At 40.4% G+C, this 20,748-nt stretch overlaps 1 protein-coding gene across 1 annotated transcript in view; it reads right to left on the bottom strand.

Moving 5' to 3' along the window:
* Nucleotides 1-20,748, bottom strand: part of MIGA1 (mitoguardin 1) — a 116,788-nt gene that overhangs the window by 34,692 nt on the left and 61,348 nt on the right. The window contains exon 7 of the mRNA XM_004582106.2: nt 930-1,030. Coding sequence (XP_004582163.2) covers nt 930-1,030 — 101 coding nt within the window. The remainder of the gene's footprint in view (nt 1-929; nt 1,031-20,748) is intronic.

Below are 20,748 nucleotides of genomic sequence, written 5' to 3'. Positions count from 1 at the left end.
AGATTTATAATTTCATTACCATTGTTTATACATTAGTTTCTTGATATATAGCCTTTTTTGCTTATGTTTGTGTAATATATCAATTTTTAAATAAAATTACAATCATATGCACTACATAACTATTTCAAACACTCTATAGTTAACATACATTACATAAATCTTTAAATACTCCTTGTAGTTAACATATATTCCTATGTCACAAATTATTGGGGACACGGTTCTACAGTTTTTCAAATTGTGTCAAAATTTGGCATTAGGCTATTTTCAAATTTTCATTATTGTTAAAATGCCAATGAATGTTTATATATAAATCTTTGAATGTGATAATTTCCTTGAAAGCAGTATCTAAAAGCATAATCTCTGAAGAATCTGAACATTTAAAAGAATTAGTTTTTTAAATTTATTTGAGAGACACAGACAATTGCAGCGAGGGGGTGGGGGACAGAGATCGCATGCTCCCAACACCTGACTCACTCCCCAGATGCCTGCAACAGCCAGGCCTGGGCTGGGCTGAAGCGAGGAGCTGTGAAATCAATCCAGGTCTCCAGTTACTGGAAACCATCATCTGCAGCCTCTCCGGGTTCCTACCAGCAGAAAGCTGAAGTCAGGAATGGAGCCAAGACTGGAAGCCACACTCTCTGACATCATATGGAGGCACAACAAGCAGCAACCCCAACCACTCTACAAACAGCCACCGAGGAACATTTTCATTAAGACAATAATTTATATGCCTCACTCATAATGTCTGACATATGAAAATACCCATCCAAAGTAAGTGGTTAAATATCCACCTCTTCAAAGAGACTAACAGCTCCCATAACATTCAGCCAAATGCTAAAAGGATGATGACTGAAAGGAACCATCCCAGTGGAAAAAACAGATTCTCCATATGAAAACCAAGAAATCCTCGTTAGACCCGCATCTCCTACCTCTGCTGCTGAAGCAAATGAATCAGTTGAAGCGATGCTCAAGGTGTCTCGCAAGCCAAAGTCATCCATGTTCCCCTTCATCGTGACATCTGTATCTTTATCTGAAAAGTGAAAAGTGAAAAGTTCAGAAATGGATATACTTTGTTTTTGTCAGGTCCTATTTTCCACAACTATTTCCTTTCCTATTCTTCATTTAGACTACTAGGATCTAAAATGAAAACAATACAAATCAATGGAGTATCAACTGACAAAACTCTCAGTAAAGATCCATTGTTTAATGATCCTGAAACTGGCATGCAGAGGGCAAGCTGTTATAAGATGGATACTCATTTTTAATTCAAAAAGATTATATATAATTTTGAAAAGCACTTTTGCACATGATTGTATAATAACTGTAATTGATTTAACTTGCCAAACATGGTAAAATTGGTATATCCCAAAATCAGTGTGAAAGACGGGAATTTGTTATGTGGCCTTGCCCAAACCGGGAGAACTGGAATGTTGATTCAAATCCACTGAATTACTGCAATACAATGTTGTCTGAACAGTCACATGTAGAAAATTTATCAATCTGTACAATTCCAGAAGATATTTATGAGTTCTTCAGGCTTTAAGACCTACTTTAGGGGGCAACATCATGGCATAGTGGATCAAACTTCCCATCTGCAATGCTGGCACCCCACAAGAGTGCCAGGTCATACCCCGGCTGCTCCACATCCAAAGCAGCTTCCACTAATGTGCCTGGGAGAAGCAGAGGTTGGCTCAGTGCATAGGTTCCTCCCACCCACACGGAAGACCCGCATGAAGCTCCTGACTCCTGGCTGTAGTCTGGCTCATCTCTGCCCACTGCAGCCATTTGGAGAGTGAGCCAGAAGACAGAAGATATCTTTCTTTCTTTCTCTCTCTCTCTCTCTCTCTCTCTCTCTCTGAAAAACAAAGAATAAAGTACAGATTGTTCTCAATTTGATTCTTCAACTATTAAGTTTCTCAGATACTTTATCTTCTTTAACAAGAAACCAGAAATCTTACATGTTATTCACCTAAATTTCTATTCCATCATTTTCCCCTAAATAAAATTAATTACCTTTACCACTTATTTTCAAGGCTCTTAAGTACTAGGAAAAATAATTAGTGTCTCCATACAGGAAGTAGGGGACAGACTTACTTAAAAATCCAAACCATTAATTTAGCTTAAACTAAAAAGCTGTACATCCAGGCTGCCTGTCCCATGTCTTGGTGCCTGTCTGCAAGGTGGGCAAGTCATTGAGACCCTGGGTTGATAGAATGTGGTGGTTCCTCATCCCTGGGTATTGGGATGTATGGAAAGTCATGTGTGACTTCCCCCTTTGTCTCTCCCCTTCCCCCAGCAACAACAAGAAGAAATAGCAAATTTGGAAGCAATGCGTTCACGCAATTTTCCCTAAACCTCAATGCTTCCCACCCTGATGGCACCAGTAATCTTTATAAAAAATTAATTTATGTATAAAAAAGCTGTACAACCAACCGTATTCTATGCTTGAAACAATACAGAAGTGAGAAAAGCCACACTTCGTAAGGGTCCATTCTTAATAAGCAGCAACAGTAAAACCGGGACTAGTACTGTGGTACAGTGGGATACGCTACTGCCTTCAATGCCAACATCCGATACCGCTACCAGTTCGTCCTGGCTCTACTAAAATTCTGATCCAGCTCCCTGCTAATGCACCTAAGACAGCAGCAAAAGATTGCCCAAAGTTTGGGCTCTAGCACACTGTGGGAGACTCAGATAGAGCTATGGGCTCCTGGCTTCCACCGGCACGGCTCAAGCCATTGCAGCCATTTGGAAATGGAATCAGTGTATGAAATCTCTGTGTGTGTGTGTGTGTGTGTGTGTGTGTGTGTGTGTGTCCACCTCTCTCTTGCTAGCTCTGCTTGTCAAACAGATACTTTAAAAAAAAAAAAAGCCAAAATTACAAATGTAGTATTTTTTCCTGATTTATTTTTGGTAGGATTAGATTTTATATCTTAATTATTATTTTCCATGTTTAAATTAGAATTGCTTTGAAAGGAAGATTACCTTAATCCTTCAAAAGCATATAACTAGGATGAGCACTTGGCCTAGCAGTTAGGATGCCTTTGCCCCACACTGGAACAGCAGGTTCAATCCTGTGTTCCACCTCCTGTTCAGCTTCATGATACTGTGAACCATAGGAGGCGCAGGTGATGGCCGATGTAGCTGGGTTCCTGCCACTCATGTGGAAGAACCAGACTAATTTTCTGGCTCGTATCCCTGGTTCCAGGGAGGGCAAATGCCAGAACTGAGGAGTGAATTAACAAAAGGGAACCCTCTGTCTCCCAAACAAATAAATAAAAATCGTTAAATAAATAAATGTACCTAACTTTTCAGCTTAAAATCTGTCCATATGGGAACAGAGCCATGACAAAGTAGGTTAGGTCTTTGCCTGCAGTGCCAACATTCCACACGAGGGCTGGTTTGAGTCCCAGCTGTTCCACTTCCAATACAGCTCATTGCTAATGTGCCTGGGAAAGCAGTGAAAGTTGGCCCAGGTCCTTGGGCCCTGGCATACACGTGTTAAGACAGAGGAAAGTCCAGACCTTGGCTTTGGAACAGCCTGGCTCCATCTGCTGCAGCCATTTTGGGGAATGAACCAGCAAATGGAAGATTTCCGTCTCCCTCTGTCATTTCTTATTCTCTGTAAATATGTTTCTCAAATAAAAATAAGTAAATCTTTTCAAAACAATCCTATAACTAAATGAGTATTACTGAGACAAAATCTGAGACTATTTAAAAAACATTCTGAAATTTTATATCTTCATTCCACACATAAAATAACACAATTATTGTATATTTATAAATAACCACAAAATTGGAATTTGGGAAGATTCAATTATCTAGATAAGTCTCCTATCTTTTCAGCTTATATAATTCTTTTAAACCATGCACATACACAAGTAATCCACAAAATTTAGTAAGTTACAACTCGCAAAACAAAGGATTTGTTCATTATTTTCTACTTATGGTATTACTTGTGCAAAAAAGAAAAATCACAGTGTCATTTTGTTATGTCATGGTATTTTTAAGGTAAGATTAAAATTATAAGTCAATGAAATCTTGGTCCCACATCGTTTGCTATTTTCAGAGTAGGGAACACAGACATTTATCTTGGGTCTCTTTACCTTTCAGACACTACCCATGCTGTTAATGCCCGTTTTACTTCAGTCAATAGTAACTGGCCATTGAATGTCATCCAAATCAGTTTCCATGACTGTACTTTATATATATAAAAAAAAGCTAGCAAAGGCAAATAGCTCAATAACAGAGGAACCAGAAAGATTTGCTCATTAAACCTAATTCCATAAAACACAGACCATATGTCTTATTTCAGTAACTGTTATGATTTCTGGAATGGCAGTTTAATAATTATACAGAAATAATACATCTGGTTTTTAGATAAGCCAATAAAAAAGCATAAAGGAGGAAATTAGGGCAATATCCCAAGCTGACTGCCTTCATGCACCCAATTAAAATTTAAAATATTCTTCCTAAAAAAGTATCCATTTTTCCTTGTAGCACTGAAATAATGTGGAAGGTTGAGAACCAAAGGCTTCATCGTAGTATTTCCAGAAAATCCTTACTACATTTTTCTTAGAAGGAAAAAAAAAATGGCCCACAATGAGACATTATTATACATCTACTAAATGACTCAGGTGGGGGGGAAATGGCCTTTTTGTTTTTTGATCAAGGATACACAGTAATGGAAACTTAATACTCCACCAGTGGACGCATTAACTAAATGAGTACTTTGGAAAGTTTGGCACTGTCTATGGAAGTTTCAGGTTGCATTCTCTCTCTGTCTCTCTCAATCTCTCTCTCTTTCTCTCTTTTAAATATTTATTTTTATTGGAAAGGCAGATACACAGAGAGTAGATACAGACAGAATGATCTTCCATTTGCTGGCTCACTCCCTAAATGGCCACAACAGCTGGAACCCGAGACATCCAAAACCAGAAGCCAGGAGTTTCTTCAGTTTCTCCCATGTGGGTGCAGGGTCCTAAGGCTTTTGGCCATCCTCTACTGCTCTCCCAGGCCACGAGCAGGAAGCTGGATGGGAAGTCAAACAGTCGGGACATTGAACTAGTGTCCATATGGGATCCCAGCACATTCAAGGTGAGGATTTAGCCGCTGAGCTATCACACATGGCCCAATATTTCATTCTCTATGACTTAGAAATTCCACCCGTGGGTGTGTTTTACAGCAATATATACTTACATTCATCACATCACTGTTTATAACAGCCCCAAAGTGACAAAAAATATATTGTCTGCCTACTATAGAATGTATAAACTGTAGTACATTCGGTTTTAAAGAAATATTATTTTATTTTATAAATATTATATTTCACATAATGAAATACAATAGAAATCAATTGCTGCTTGATACCAGAATATGAATGAATCTCAGAATGTTGAATGCAAACTTACATGTATGACTTCATTCATACAAAATTCTAAACTATACAAAACTAACTTACAATGATCAGGGCTACAAACTTAGTTAAATTACAATGCAAAGCTAGAGAGCATTTACATAAACATCAGGCCAATGTTTAGACTAGGGGATGGAAGAAGCAGAAGGAGAAGGCCCAAGGAAGCTGACTTGGGAGCTGGCAATGTTCTACATTTTGATCTCTAGTTATACAACAGTGTGAGCTAAGTTGTGACACTTGTTCTACACTCGCCTCTAAAGATTCAAAATAGAAGCAAAGAAAAGGAAACAATACCAATTCTATTTCTTGACCCCAAACGTCTGAAAAAAAAAGTCCAATTCTAGCTGCAAAGGCAGGAGAAAAGGGAGGAATGACATTGCTTTCTGTATTTCATTGTTGGCAACGAATTCATTCCCCGGTTGATGAAACATCTTTGAGGAATACACTGTAATTAGGTTTATCATGTTACTATTTTTTTTTAAAAGATTGATTTATTTGATTGGCAGGGTAACAGACAGCTATAATCAGAGAGAACATCCATCTGCTAGTTTACTCCCCAAGTGCCTGCGAAAGCCAGGGCTGGGCTAGGCCAAAGAACCCAAATACTTGAGCTACCTCCAGCGGTGGGACACTGCAGTGAAAGGAGGATAGCTGGGACCTGAATCAGGCATTCCAATACAGGATGTGGGCATCCTGTACAGCAGCTTAACCCACTTTGCAACAATGTCCACCCTAAGTTTTCTCACTTTAGGTACTGGGAACCCAAGGGCTTGGAGGTTAAATAATTGGTCTTAAATCACACAGAGAAGAAATGGAATGACAGGATTCAAAGTCAAACTATCTGACACCAGAATCTGCTTTAAAAAAAAATCACAGAGTTGGGGCATCTAATGAACTGATCACATGTGTCTATTAGGCACAAGAAATCAAATGTTCTGATAAACATAAAATATACAATGGACAGCAAAACAACAATATATCATTAATACATGAGTTTAAGAGAACATATTATTAATGCTAATTTTACCTGTTTTTAGCTTTTAATATGGCTACTAAAATTTATTTTTTTTTTTAAGATTCATTTATTTTAACTGCAAAGGCGGATATACAAAGAGGAGGAGAGACAGAGAGGAAGATCTTCCGTCCAATGCTTCACTCCTCAAGAGGTCACAACGGCTGGAGCTGAGCCAATCTGAAGACTGGAGCCAGTAGTCTCCTCAAGGGTGCAGGGTCCCAAGGCCTCGGGCCGTCCTTGACTGCTTTCCCAGGCCACAAGCAAGGAGCTGGAGGGGAAGTGGAGCCATCGGGATTAGAACTGGTGCCCATACAGGAACCCGGCTCGTGCAAGGCAAGGATTTAAACCACTACACTATTGTGCCAGGACCAACTACTAAAATTTCTTTAGCATTTCATTTTTATTGGAAAGTCAGATATACAGAGAGAAGGAGAGACAGAAAGATCTTCCATCTATTGATTCACTCTCCAAGCGGCTGCAATGGCCAGAGCTGAGCCGAAAAAAGTAAACCTTTAAAAAGCACTTGTGGGCCCGGTGGCATGCCCTAGTGGTTAAAGTCCTCGCCTTGAACGCCCTGGGATCCCATATGGGCGCCGGTTCTAATCCTGGCAGCCCCGCTTCCTATCCAGCTCCCTGCTTGTGACCTTAGAAAGCAATCCAGGACAGCCTAAAGTCTTGGGATCCTGTACCCACGTGGGAGACACGGAAGAGGCTCCGGGCTCCTGGCTTCGGATTGGCTCAGCTCTGTATGTTGTGGTCACTTGGGGAGTGAATCATTGGACATAAGATCTTCCTCTCTGTTTTTCCTCCTTTCTGTATATCTGACTTTGCAGTAAAAATAAATAAATCTTTAAAAAAATAAGACTATTGGGCCCGGCGGCGTGGCCTAGCGGCTAAAGTCCTCGCCTTGAAAGCCCCGGGATCCCATATGGGCGCCGGTTCTAATCCCAGCAGCTCCACTTCCCATCCAGCTCCCTACTTGTGGCCTGGGAAAGCAGTCGAGGACGGCCCAATGCATTGGGACCCTGCATCCGCGTGGGAGACCCGGAAGAGGTTCCAGATTCCCGGCTTCGGATCGGCACGCACCGGCCCGTTGCGGCTCACTTGGGGAGTGAATCATCGGACAGAAGATCTTCCTCTCTGTCTCTCCTCCTCTCTGTATATCTGACTTTGTAATAAAATGAATAAATCTTTAAAAAAAAAAAAAGACTATTTCTTTCAAATAAGTAAAAAATAAGCAAAATTAATTTTAAAATATTTTTACCTGTCTCAATTACCCAGAACTTTTAAAACATTAATGCACAGACATAAACCGTGGTCTTTTTCAGAAGAACATTGAAAACTACAATATTTATTTCTAAATAAACTGTCATATTTTAGTCCAAAAATATTGTTGGTTTTAAGCCTTTTTCGGTTCACAACTTCATCATTCACACATTACTTAACTTTTAATTCGAAAGCAAGATTTACTTTAATAATTTTAAAGAGAAAAAACACCCAGAAGCCATTTGAGTGCTGGGTCTTGGAATCTCCGGCCCGGATCTACAGCCGAAGCGAGGCTCGCGCTTCTTGCTTTTCCCACCCCCAGGCACATTCTATTTTCTGCTGCTCAGCAGATACGGGTTTATTTTAACCTCAGCAGATACTAGAGGAGATTCCAAAGATGCCACTCCTATTTTAAAATCCAGGCAGTCCACTGAAGTTGTCCCAACGCCAGCAAGGATGGGGAGTCTGCCAAACGTCTCAGTAACATCTGACTTCTCCTTCAGCGGCTATTCCCCCAGGCATGTGGAGCAGTTTAAGTATGGTTTGGATCCTTGTCCTAGCAATGTTTTTTTTTTTTTTTAAATGGAAAAGCTCATGCTGTCAACAAGACAATCTATTTTCCAAAGTCTGCTTTACTTTGATTAAATAATCAACAGTCTAGAAAACTACCTCTGCCCTGTATGTTGTAGGACTGTGTACAAATTCAACTTTGTGTTGCTTTTGCCCTGATTTACTTTTAAATGCTAAAGCACTATTTGAAAGAACAGTTTAAAACCCAAAGCAGAAACAATTATGAAAAGTGAAAGAATTAACAGTTGCAAATTTTCTTCAGTTTTTTTCCCTTGAATGTGCCACAATATTGAGAAGGGTGACACTGAATTGTATTGGAACAAAACAATGAAATATCAGTTCCTCATGTGCCATGAGTCACTAAGCATCACTCTGTAACATGCAACAAAAACAGCTCGCCTCTATGACTCTACCTAAAATGAGACTTCCAGCCACAACAGTTGTCTCTGGCATTCCCTATCTACTGAAATTTTCATATACCATGATTGGCCAACTTTAACGACTGTGATTCCAAACTGGGAAATAAAACTGCCAATTCAAGCTGAGCAACAGAAGCAACGAGAGAGAGGAACATATATTTTAGAAGAGTAAAAACTTTTCTATTATTTTTTTGGGAGAAGAAACAAGGGGCTGGATCAACCCAAAGAGGAGTAAAAAAGTAATGAAATCAGAAATTACAGAGATTTTATTAGGGCCACTAAGTACAATTGCTCGCCTGTATGCTATATGAAGGGCACTGGCCACAGGAATGAGCAGGGACAGAAATACATCCCTTATCCTAACACTGTATCTTCCTGGAGAAAAGCACAAAGCTGCTTTTCCCCAGGGTCTCATGTGGACCTCTTTCTAAATCATACAAATCCCTTGCAGGGCCAGCGCAGTGCTGGACAGAACTCCATGTGGTCAAGGGGCCCAGCCTTGCAGTGCTGCAGACAAAGCTGTCTCCTGTGATGCCAACAGCCCACGTAAGCACCAGTTCATGTCCTGGCTGCTCCACTTCTGCACCAACTTCTTGCCAAAGGCTGTGAAAGCAGAGGAAGATTGCTCAAGTAATTGGGCCCCTGCCACAGATGTGGAAGAAGCTCTCCTGGCTACTGGCTTTGGAATGGCCCAGTGCTGGCGGCTGTGGCTATCTGAACAGTGTATCAGCAAGTGGAAGATCTCTCTCAGACTGCCTCTAACACCTTTTACATAAATAAATAAATGGAAGACATATATATGTTGTATATGTGCAACGCTATGTACAGAGAGGCAATACTGAATGGTGCTGATATTCTTCTCTTGCTTTACTTTCTGTCCCTTATTATCTAGCATTCTTTTTTTAGCTCATTATTATCATTAATCATTTTATGATAGTTACATAGGCCCTGGGATTTCCCTTATCCCCTCCTCAATTACCTCTCTCCTCAATGAGTTCCCCTACATCATTACTATAGTATAGTATACTTCATAAACAGTCATATGGACATAACTGCGCGCATGGGCAATGGCAAAGAGTTCAGAATCCTATTGTCAAGATATAGTGAACTTGGGCCCAATGCTGTGGCCTAGCGGCTAAAGTACTCGCCTTGAAAGCCCAGGGATCCCATATGGGCGCCGGTTCTAATCCTGGCAGCTCCACTTCCCATCCAGCTCCCTGCTTGTGGCCTGGAAAAGCAGTTGAGGACGACCCAAAGCTTTGGGACACTGCACCCGCTTGGGAGACCTGCAAGAGGTTCCTGGTTCCCGGCTTCGGATTGGCACGCACCGGCCCGTTGCAGCTCACTTGGGGAGTGAAGCATTGGACGGAAGATCTTCCTCTCTGTCTCTCCTCCTCTCTGTATATCTGGCTTTCCAATAATAATATCTTAAAAAAAAAAAAAAAAGATATAGTGAACAGCTTCCTTGAGAGTCCATCTTTGATCTGGAAGTAGAGATGCATACTGCATTGTATCCTCACATCTGGATATGACAGCCTCTATTACACAGTGACTATACATCCACTTCAATTAAAAGCCACAATACAAAATTAACAGGAAAATAGAAAATTACAATACCATGAAGTTAAATTACAACAGGGAGAAAAAAAAAAGAAATCAACACCACCATGATGTTGAATAACATGCTACTGAATGATGAATGTATCACTGAAGAAATAAGAAAATCAAGAAAATTGTTGAAGAAAATGATGCTACTGTATGATCTATGAGTCATTGAAGAATTTATTAGAAGAACGTGGGTTTTTTAATATTTATTTATTTTTAATGCAAAGTCAGATATATAGAGAGGAGGAGAGACAGAGAGAAAGATCTTCGGTCCATTGATTCACTTCCCAAGTGACCACCATCGGCCAGTACTGCATCGATCCAAAGCCAGGAGCCAGGTGCTCTTCTGCGTCTCCCACACCCTTGGGTGCAGGGTCCCAAGATTTGGGCCATCCTCAACTGCTTTCCCAAGCCATAAGCAGGGAGCTGGATAGTAAACAGTGCCACCAGGATTAAAACTGCTGATCATATCGAATCCTGTCGCATTCAAAAGGAGGACTTGAGCCACTAGGCCACAGCACTGGGCCCAGAAGAAAGCATTTTGACGAGATGAAACTAAGAAAAAAAATCAAAATCCATTACATAGAGTTTCCATTGATCTTTTGTTGGTGAGATATGTCTCCTGTAGGCAACAAATAGACTGGTTTTGTTTTTAATCCAGTTTACTAAACTATGATGTTTGCTTGATGAATTTAAGCCATTTCCATGCAGGGTTAATATGAATGGGTGATAAATTGGTTCTGTCATTTTAGCAAAGGGTTGTTCATTGATTTAGTCTTCTGTTGTTATCTTACTGGGATGTTCTTTGCATGTACCTTTGTATTAGTGGGTGCTATTTCTCTTCTCTGTCAAGAGAACATCTTTAATAAGTGTCATTTGTAGGGAAGGTTGGGAAGAGGTATATTCTTAAACTTTTCTTTACTGTGGAAGAATTTTATTTCATTTTCAAAGACAAAGGAAAGCTTTGCTGGATATGCTATCCTAGGCCGACATTTTTTTTCTTTTAGAATCTGAATATGTCACTCCATTCTCTTCTTGCCTGTAGAGTTTCCTGTGAGAGATGTGTTGTGAGTTTAATTGACATTCCTTTATATGTCAATTGATTTTTTTTCATGAGCACATGTAAGGATCTTTTCCTTATGTTCAACTGAAGAGAGCTTGATGATCATATGTCGTGGTGAAGATCACTTTTGGTCAACCCTGTTGGGAGTTCTGTGCCCCTCCTGGATCTTGTTTCCCAAGTCTTTCTCTAGATTAGAGAAATTTTCCCTTATTATTTCACTAAATACACCTTTAATCCCAGCTTCTCTTTCTGCGCCTTCTGGGACTCCCATAACTCTTATATTTGGCCTTGTCATAGGGTCTTTCAGTTCTTGAATACTTTTTTTTTAGCTTGACCCAGCTCTGCTTCCAGCTCTTTCTTTGTTTTATCCTGGTGACAGGAAATATCTCCTAATTGTGAGATTCTTTCTTCTATTTGCTTCATTCTATTTTGGAGACTCTCCACTGTACTTTTAATTTGCTTCACTGTATTCTTCATTTCTCTATGTCAGCTTTCCTTTGATTCATTTCCTGTGTGACATGTTCCTTAAGTTGCTTGAATGCCTGCTTTTTGTGCTTCTCGTTGTTGATAAGAAGCTTTATAACAAGTGTTTTGAATTCTGTAACACCTATTTTCTTGATATATTCCTCAGTTAACTCTGAGGTTGGCAAAGGGTTTTGCTCCTTTGCAGGGGAGTCTTTAGTAATATTCATTGTGCCTTCATCTCTTCTTTTGCTCTTGGTCATTGTACTTCTGGTTATCAGATTCTTCTCTTAGGGCAGGTTTCTAAGCTATGTCAACCACAGGTCTACATACAATTCAATTTTACTTATTGTGGTTGGCACATGGCTCTTTTTGCTTGCAGTCAGTTGTGCCACTTCGTCCAGCAAGTTCCAGGTCTGGGTTCTTATGTTACACTTTCACCAAGGTCTTCATAGCCCCCAGCTCCTGGCTCACCACTCTCCACCTTCTGTGATTCCCATACTGAAGCTGCACCATTGTCTGTACAACCTTTCTTCCACTTCCTGTTAGAGCAGTTCCCAGGATTTGGGAGACAGCAGATGTCCTATATAACTAGATTATTGCTGGTGCTGATCTTGCCAGAACCTGTTGGCTGTTAGGTCTGAGGGCCACATGGACCTATTTTGCCCAATACAATGCCAAAGTTGGTATTATTTTCCCTGTGGGACCAGTGCAATGCACTGAACTCAGTGAGTTCACTCCCAGCTCTGCACATGTGCAGCTCACTGTTGTCCCTGCACTCTTACAAAATGGCGCCTGATGTGCCATTACTAGAGTTCTTGATCTGCTGGCTGTCAGGTCTAGGGCTTACTCGGACCTATCTTGGGTGGAACCTGTAGGATGCCATGTTGTTGCAGTTCACTGAGCCAGAAAGGAGCTCACTCCCAGCCCAGTGCATGTGCAGTACTGTCCATAGCCTTTTTCTCCTGATACAAAGTTGTGTCCGATTCAGTTGTATTCAGTTGTAGAGGGCACACTGGAGTTGAAATCCACCCTATTCCTGCATGGCCCATCTGGACCCTGCTGCTCTGTCTATGTTGCTGGTCAAATCAAACAGACCAGCAGAATGGGCAGTTCTTTGTGTTCATCTTCTGAGCTCCTGGTGAATGCTCCTTCCCACCTTATAGCTGGTGGAGTTCCAGCTGCTGCTGCAGTTCAAACTGCCGCTTACTGACTGCCATCGGGGTATCAGTCACTGCAGCACTACATCAATGTGTCTGGTGCTTTCCTGTGTCTGTCAGTCGTATTTGTCCCTCTGCTGTCATTCCGTCTTCTCCCATGTCTTGCAATGTGCCCTCACTGCTTCACACTACCTCACGTTTCTCTGTTTGTTTCAATATGTCCTTACCATATCCCGCCATCTTGATTCTCCTAATATCTAGCATTCCTTTCTAAATTTTTCAAGTTTCACTGCACTTTGAATTGGTAATTCCAATGATCAGGTTATTGTTGCTGATAAGCCATATCTAATAAAGGCTTTAGTTATTCCCATAAAACAAAGATTCATTGACTTGAAAAGCAGAATGACAGAGATAAGATGAAGATGATACACAGAGATTTGTATTCCACTTGTCAGTTCACTACCCAAATACCTGTTAACAGACATGGCCGGGCCAGGCTGAAGCCAGAAGCCTGAATCTCTATTCAGGTCTTCCATGTACATTGCAGGGATTCAAATGCTTGGGCCATCTTATGCTGCCTCCCTGGTGCATTAACACAAAACTGGACCCACGAATTGTGGGACCCAAATCCAGTCCTGCAATTCGGGGAATGCGCTGCCAAGCAATAACAAAACTGCTGAGCCATGCCTGCCCCTCTGGCGACTTTCATTACCCTGCTATCTCCTTTGAATATATTTGATTCACACAAATTATAGCATTTAGGCTTCATTTTGGAGTATTATTAAATTATGTCACCAGTTCCACATATTAAAAATAAAAAGTCTAGATTATAAAGCTTAATGCATGAAAGGAAATTACTAAGCAAAATTTACCCTATGTTGCGTAAGTGCACTCTCAATATTCAATGGTCTGAGTATACAACTTAAGCCTGCTACCCATATCACTCCCGAAAAAATAAGTCCACAGTGATTCTGCAGGAAAGCAAGAGAGCAGGTCTCAGAGCTGCAAATGTGGGCCGACACTGAAGCAAGACAATAGGCTGCAGGACCTCCTCTTGTGGCCAAGTTCATTCACCATTTCTAAATGTTCTATCTGGCTGCTTACCAAAACAGAAGAGTAATCTCTCGCTAGTGGAGAGGAGGTCCCACTTGACAGATTTTCCTATTTGCTGCCAGGGAATTTATACAGTCAGTATGAGAATGGAAAAATCCTTGATTATCTCTTGGAGAATATCTTGCAGACTCAATAAAACCGTATGCATAACTGAGCATTAAAAACAGATAAAAATTTAAATCCTATCAGATACCCTTCCAGAATCTCTTTCAAATACATAAACTTGATTTGACTTCTTGCAATCTTCAATAACTTTCCTTTGTCTAAAGATACAAAGTGAAGATCAAGATTTATCCAAATGCCCTTTTATATTCATCTCCCACCTCTCTCCTACACTTCCTATGTTGTCAAAACACAGAAAACTGACTTGCAGTCCTCAAACAGGCTCTACTCTGCACTTTGAACCACGTTGCTCCGCCTGAAAAGCCGTATCTTCGTAGTGGGCAGTTCTTTATACAAGGTATTCCACCTGTGAAACCTGCTTTATTATCCACAGCATGAATAATTACGATTTTCTTTGGTGTTTCCAAAGCCCTTTATGAACATGCTATTATCTGCTTATTACTCCAGTATATTATTTTTAATATATTTCTCCAAGACTATACTCCACTCTGCCTAAGATTAGTGATGGAAACTGCATCTTCATCTCATTATTGCCTTAAGCCTTGCTTGATATGTTTGCAAAATAAATTTACAGATCTAAGAACTCTGAGTTCATTCTGCTCAAAAATAGATTATAGCCTACAAGAGCCAATAATACATATTTGAAATACGCTTTTAAGTTACAAAAGTGCATGATTTGTTTTTAAGGGCTAAGTATATTCCTACACATCAGTGTAAAAGAATCTGAAAATCCTTTGTTTCAGCCAAAAAAACAACATTTATCATAATTATGGCTTTAGAGATTCCTGCTTGTACTATTCTGCAAATACACACTACCTTTATTAGAAAATGTAAGCACATAAAATACAAAGCCCAATTAATTTTAGGAGGAAAGCAATTAAAGGATAGATTAATTAGCTTAACTTCATGCAAACTATAGCAAGTAAATAATGTCTCCAAAGTAACTGAGAGTATGATGCATCTGTTGTTAATCAGGTTTATTTTTAAGCTGGTATTAAATTCAGCAATTTGGTCCTACCCAAATACCTTAACCAAAACAAGTAAAGAATAATCTTAATTCCTGAATGTATTGTTACTGAAATAAGCTACACAAGTACAAAATAACATACAGCCTGCAACATCAACAGATATGCAACACATGCCCTACCTACATACTTAGGATAATAAAGGGAATATTTTTAAGTACATCATAATTTGTTGGAAGGGCAAAATATATATATATATATATATATATATATATATATATATATATATATATATTTGCAAGGTAGACAGAGATCTCCCTGCAATAGTCAGGCTGTGCCAGGCCAAGTCCAACGCCAGGAAATCACTCAATCGTGTCTCCTACACGGGTGGCAAGGAGTTAATCACTTGAACCATCACTGCTGCTGCCACAGGGCATATTAGCCATCAGCCGCAATCAAGAGTGGAGGCAGTCATGACACCAAGCACGCTGATAGAACATGTGCTGCTTGCTATGTCAAATGCCCGAACGACTCAATGTTAGGCTTAATCCCACACTCAATCTCTCATTATAACCACTGAAAGGGCAATTTCTAAAAAATAAAATTTAAATAGAAATTTCTGTTTCCTATACAAGACATACATTATTTCATCATATGCCCTAGTAGATATAATTTATATGCCTTAATACAATATATATAACATATACATATGTTAAATAAGTAGCATAGTTCTATTTTGAATCAGATAACAAAGTGAACATTGGTGAATCTACCACCATTTACAGTCACTTTTCACAATTTAGATAGTATTTAAGGGACAATAATGTAATCGTGCATAATACACTACTGTATATAACTATTTGATGTCGATGATAATTGGGTCTCCAAGTGAATTTCATAGATATTCATATATTTCAGAAAAAAAAACAGCAACAGATAATCAAAACATTAACCCACATGTCCTAAACTACATTTGTTAATGTTCAAGTTCCTATATGAGGCTCCTAAAGCAGGCAATCTTAATTGGCAGGCAAGTCTTAATTGGCCAATCAGATCCGAAGCAATCCCAAGACAGGAAAATAAAATACTTACACACTGATCTGTAAGCTGTTTTGGCCTAAACAATCTTCATTTGTGTCTCTGCAAAAACACTCTTTACCTTATAGGGAAGGTTACAGTCCTTGATTCTGTCTAGTAAGCCAGCTAACTTACAGCCTTCCTTTTTAAATAGCTCTCTTCACAGTCAGAAAGACTGTAAGAGGAGTATTTCATCTAGAAGTTAAGATTTTGGTTAAGATGCCCATATCCTATATCAGAGCTCCTGGGTTCACGTCTTAGCTCCACTCCCAATTCCAACTTCTTGCTAGAGCACACCCTGGGAGGAGCAATCTTGGCTCTAGTAGTTGGGTCTCTGCCACTCATGGCTCTGCTTCAGCCTGGCCCAATTACTGCTATTGTGGGCACTTTAGGAGTGAACTAACAGGTAAGAGCTCTTCTCTATCTTAAATAAAGAATGAAAGACTATAAGAACCTAGACAAAGCAGTAAGTTGAGGGAAGAAATGGAAGAAAAAGAGTGGGAAAGCAAGAAGATAACATGCTGCCCAGCATAAAAACTAGAGAAAAAAATTTTTAAAGAGAAAATGAATTTGTTATTTAAAAAAATAAAATAGGGCCCGGAAGCATGGCTTAGTGGCTAAAGTCCTCACCTTGAACACACCAGGATCCCATATGGGCGCCGGTTCTAATCCCAGCAGCCCTGCTTCCCATCCTGCTCCCTGCTTGTGGTCTGGGAAAGCAGTCAAGGACGGCCCAAAGTTTTGGGACCCTGCAACCATGTGGGAGACCCAGAAGAGGTTCCTGGCTCCTGGCTTTGGATCAGCACAGCAACGGCTATTGTGGTCACTTGGGGAGTGAATCATCGGATGGAAGATCTTCCTCTCTGTCTCTCCTCTTCTCTGTATATCTGACTTTATAATAAAAATAAATAAATCTTAAAAAAAAGTAAAATAAAATAAAATAAATGAAAAGAAACTTCAGTTACATGCACTTTACAGGATAGAAAATGACTTTCAGTAACTATATGTTTCTATGCACATTGGCCCCAGCAAAAGTACCAATCCTTCAGGAAGAACAATTTGGTGCATTTTACCAAAATCCACAAAGTGAATCTGAATGAGTGTTAATGACATAAACTTGCAATAAAATATAATTACCTGAAAGTAATATAAGAGCAAAATAATTTGGCATTGTTAACGGTGTCCAGGTAAAGAAGAAGAGTTATTTTAAATATTCATTATGTATAATAACCACACTAAACTTTTTTTAGTATATGGCCATAAAAATTATGTTTTATATTGGTTTCTCTTAATTGATAGGATATTGGTTATTGAATAACTCAAATGACACTCTAATCAAATATTTTTACCTTTCCCAATTTCTTGTATTGGTGAGTCATTCATGTTACTTTTCCTTGCCAATTTTCTTTTTTATTATTATTATTTTTTTTTTATTGATTACATTGCATTATGTGACACTGTCTCATAGGCTCTGGGATTCCCCCAACTCCTCCCCATACCCTCCCCTCATGGTGGATTCCTCCAACTTGTGGCAGTATTACAGTTCAAATTCAGTCAAGATTCTTTCATTGCAAGCATAGAGTCCAGCATCTTATTGTCAAAATAAATTCAACGGTTTCTTGGGGAGACCATCTCTGGTCTGAAAGCCGAGCTGGCAGAATATCATCCTGATCAATTAAAAGCCACAACATAACATCAATAACAATTTACAACATTATGGAATTAATTGACATGATACTGAGTAGCAAATATGTTAAAAAACGCAAGTTCTTAACCACATCCTATGACTACTTCACTTACATTTCAATTTTAATTTATACACAGAACCGGCTGCTATGCACATTAAAATGGCTATACAGTACTATTCAGCTGTCTCATGACTACTTTCATTTTAGCATTCAGCAGTTTATGGTGTTGAAGCTTTATTTTGCTGAACTTGGCAGATTTTAGGATAGTCTAAACTGGCTTATAGCTCTAACAAGGCATATGTCAACAGCTGCAGTGCAGAACAGTTTTAGGAGCGGTGTGCAGAGAAATCTTCAGTACCCTAGTGAGGAGTAACTAATCTTTGTGTCCTATCTAGTAAGGCATGTGTGAGTCCACGCTGACCATTTCCTGTCTGGTTCCAAGCTTTCCTTGTTCTCTGTCTGTCTATTCCGTTTTGAGTGTGTGCGTGCGTGTGTGCGTGCTTGTGTGTGTGTGTTTTGGAGTGGGGGGCTCCGGAGCGATCCTGATAGTCATTGCAAGAGAGGGTGGGGATCCAAAGTTGGAACTAAGTAAGGACCAGAGAAAGCTCCTCTCCCTAGTCCTGATGGAAGCTTACTGTTCCGATGACCTTGGATCCTGCAAGGAAGGGTTTGGGCTTATTCCATCCCATGTGGTAGATCCAAACGGGGGTGGATGACTTCAGAGTTCTTGGCCTCCGAAAACATTCCAAAACTGGAGAAAATTTACTAGTAAAACTGGTAGAAAATTACTGATATCGGGCCCAGCAGCGTGGTCTAGTGGCTAAAGTCCTCGCCTTGAACGCCCCAGGATCCCATATGGGCGCCAGTTCTAATCCCAGCAGACCCACTTCCCATCCAGCTCCCTGCTTGTGGCCTGGGAAAGCAGTTGAGGACGGCCCAATGCCTTGGGACCCTGCACCCGTGTGGGAGACCCGGAAGAGGTTCCAGGTTCCTGGCATCGGATCGGCGCGCATCGGCCCGTTGCGGCTCACTTGGGGAGTGAATCATCGGACAGAAGATCTTCCTCTCTGTCTCTCATCTTCTCTTTATATCTGACTTTGTAATAAAAATAAATAAATTTAAAAAAAAAAAGAAAAGAGGACCCGGCAGCGTGGCCTAGTGGCTAAAGTCCTCGCCTTGAAAGCCCCTGGATCCCATATGGGCGCCGGTTCTAATCCCAGCAGCTCCACTTCCCATCCAGCTCCCTGCTTGTGGCCTGGGAAAGCAGCCGAGGACGGCCCAAAGCTTTGGGACCCTGCACCCACGTGGGAGACCCGGAAGAGGTTCCTGGTTCCCGGCTTCGGATTGGCGCGTACCGGCCCGTTGCGGCTCACTTGGGGAGTGAAACATCGGATGGAAGATCTTCCTCTCTGTCTCTCCTCCTCTCTGTATATCCAGCTTTCCAATAACAATAAAATCATTAAAAAAAAAAAAAGAAAAGAAAATTACTGATACACTGAAGAGTCCCAATAGTGATTTTCATGGACCTGAAAACTTGTTCTAAACTGCAAATGGCAAAGCAAAGGACTAAGATTAGTCAAGGCTAGTCTTAAAATAGAACACAGTGAATGAAGCCACTCTGCCAGGTGCCAAGATTTATTACACAGCTATATAAAGCAGCACTAAAGAAGACACCGTGAAACCAAAGCAGGAAAAGACACAGAATAACAACAAAATGCGAAGCACAGGAAAGACACACATATAATGAAGGCTTGACACATGATAAGAGGGGTTCTTCAAATCGAGAGTAAGAGCTTATAAATCAATCAGTGCTGTTCAGGCAACCAGCAATCCCAATGCTAAAGACAAAAACAGAAATTTCAAAAAACATTTGGAAAATTAAAGGCCTAAATATGAAAAGGAAAGACTTACAACTTTCCAAAGAAAGTATGAAAGAATTATCTTTATACCTTCTAAGTAATACATAGAAAATAAAACCGTAAGGAAAGGCTTGTAAATGTAGTTTAATATTAAAATTAAAAATCTTAATACAAAAAGAGCCTAAGCTAAATGAAAGAGAATTAAATAGCGAACTTCCATACACTCTAAGGGAGATTCAATTTGGTACAAATTCTTTTTTTTTTTAATTTTTAAAACTTTTATTAGAAAGGCAGATCTACAGAGACAAGGAGACACATGGGCAAAGATCCTCTATCTGTTGACTCACTCCCCAAGTGTCCACAAAGGTTGGAGCCAAGCCGATCCGAAATCAGAAACCAGAAGCCTCCTCCAGGTCTGCCATGCAGGTGCAGGGTCCCAAAGCCTTGGCACCATCCTCTACTGCTTTCCCAGGCCACAAGCAGGCAGCTGGATGGGAAGGGAACAACCAGGACACAAACTGGTACCCACATGAGATTCTAGAGGATGCAATGTGAGAATTGAGCCACATCAGACCCAATTTGTTACAAACTTTTTTTTTTTTTTTGGAAAGTCAGATATACAGAGAGGATGAGAGACAGAGAGGAAGATTTTCCATCTGATGATTCAATCCCCAAGTAAGCGCAATGGCTGGTGCTATGCCGATCCGAAGCCAGGATCTAGGAACCTCTTCCAGGTCTCCCACGCGGGTGCAGGGTCCCAAGGCATTGGGCCGTCCTTGACTGCTTTCCCAGGCCACAAACAGGGAGCTAAATGGGAAGTGGAGCTGCCGGGATTAGAACCGGCGCCCATATGGGATCTTGGCGCGTGCAAGGTGAGGGCTTTAGCCACTAGCCAAACATTTGTTGGGCCGCTTCCGGGCCCAACAAATGCTAAAAAGAATACTTTG

Source organism: Ochotona princeps, chromosome 2, assembly GCF_030435755.1.
Source record: "Ochotona princeps isolate mOchPri1 chromosome 2, mOchPri1.hap1, whole genome shotgun sequence".
NCBI lineage: Eukaryota > Metazoa > Chordata > Mammalia > Lagomorpha > Ochotonidae > Ochotona > Ochotona princeps.
The sequence above is the reverse complement of the archived record's forward strand: the minus strand, read 5'-3'. Positions and strand labels throughout refer to the sequence as shown.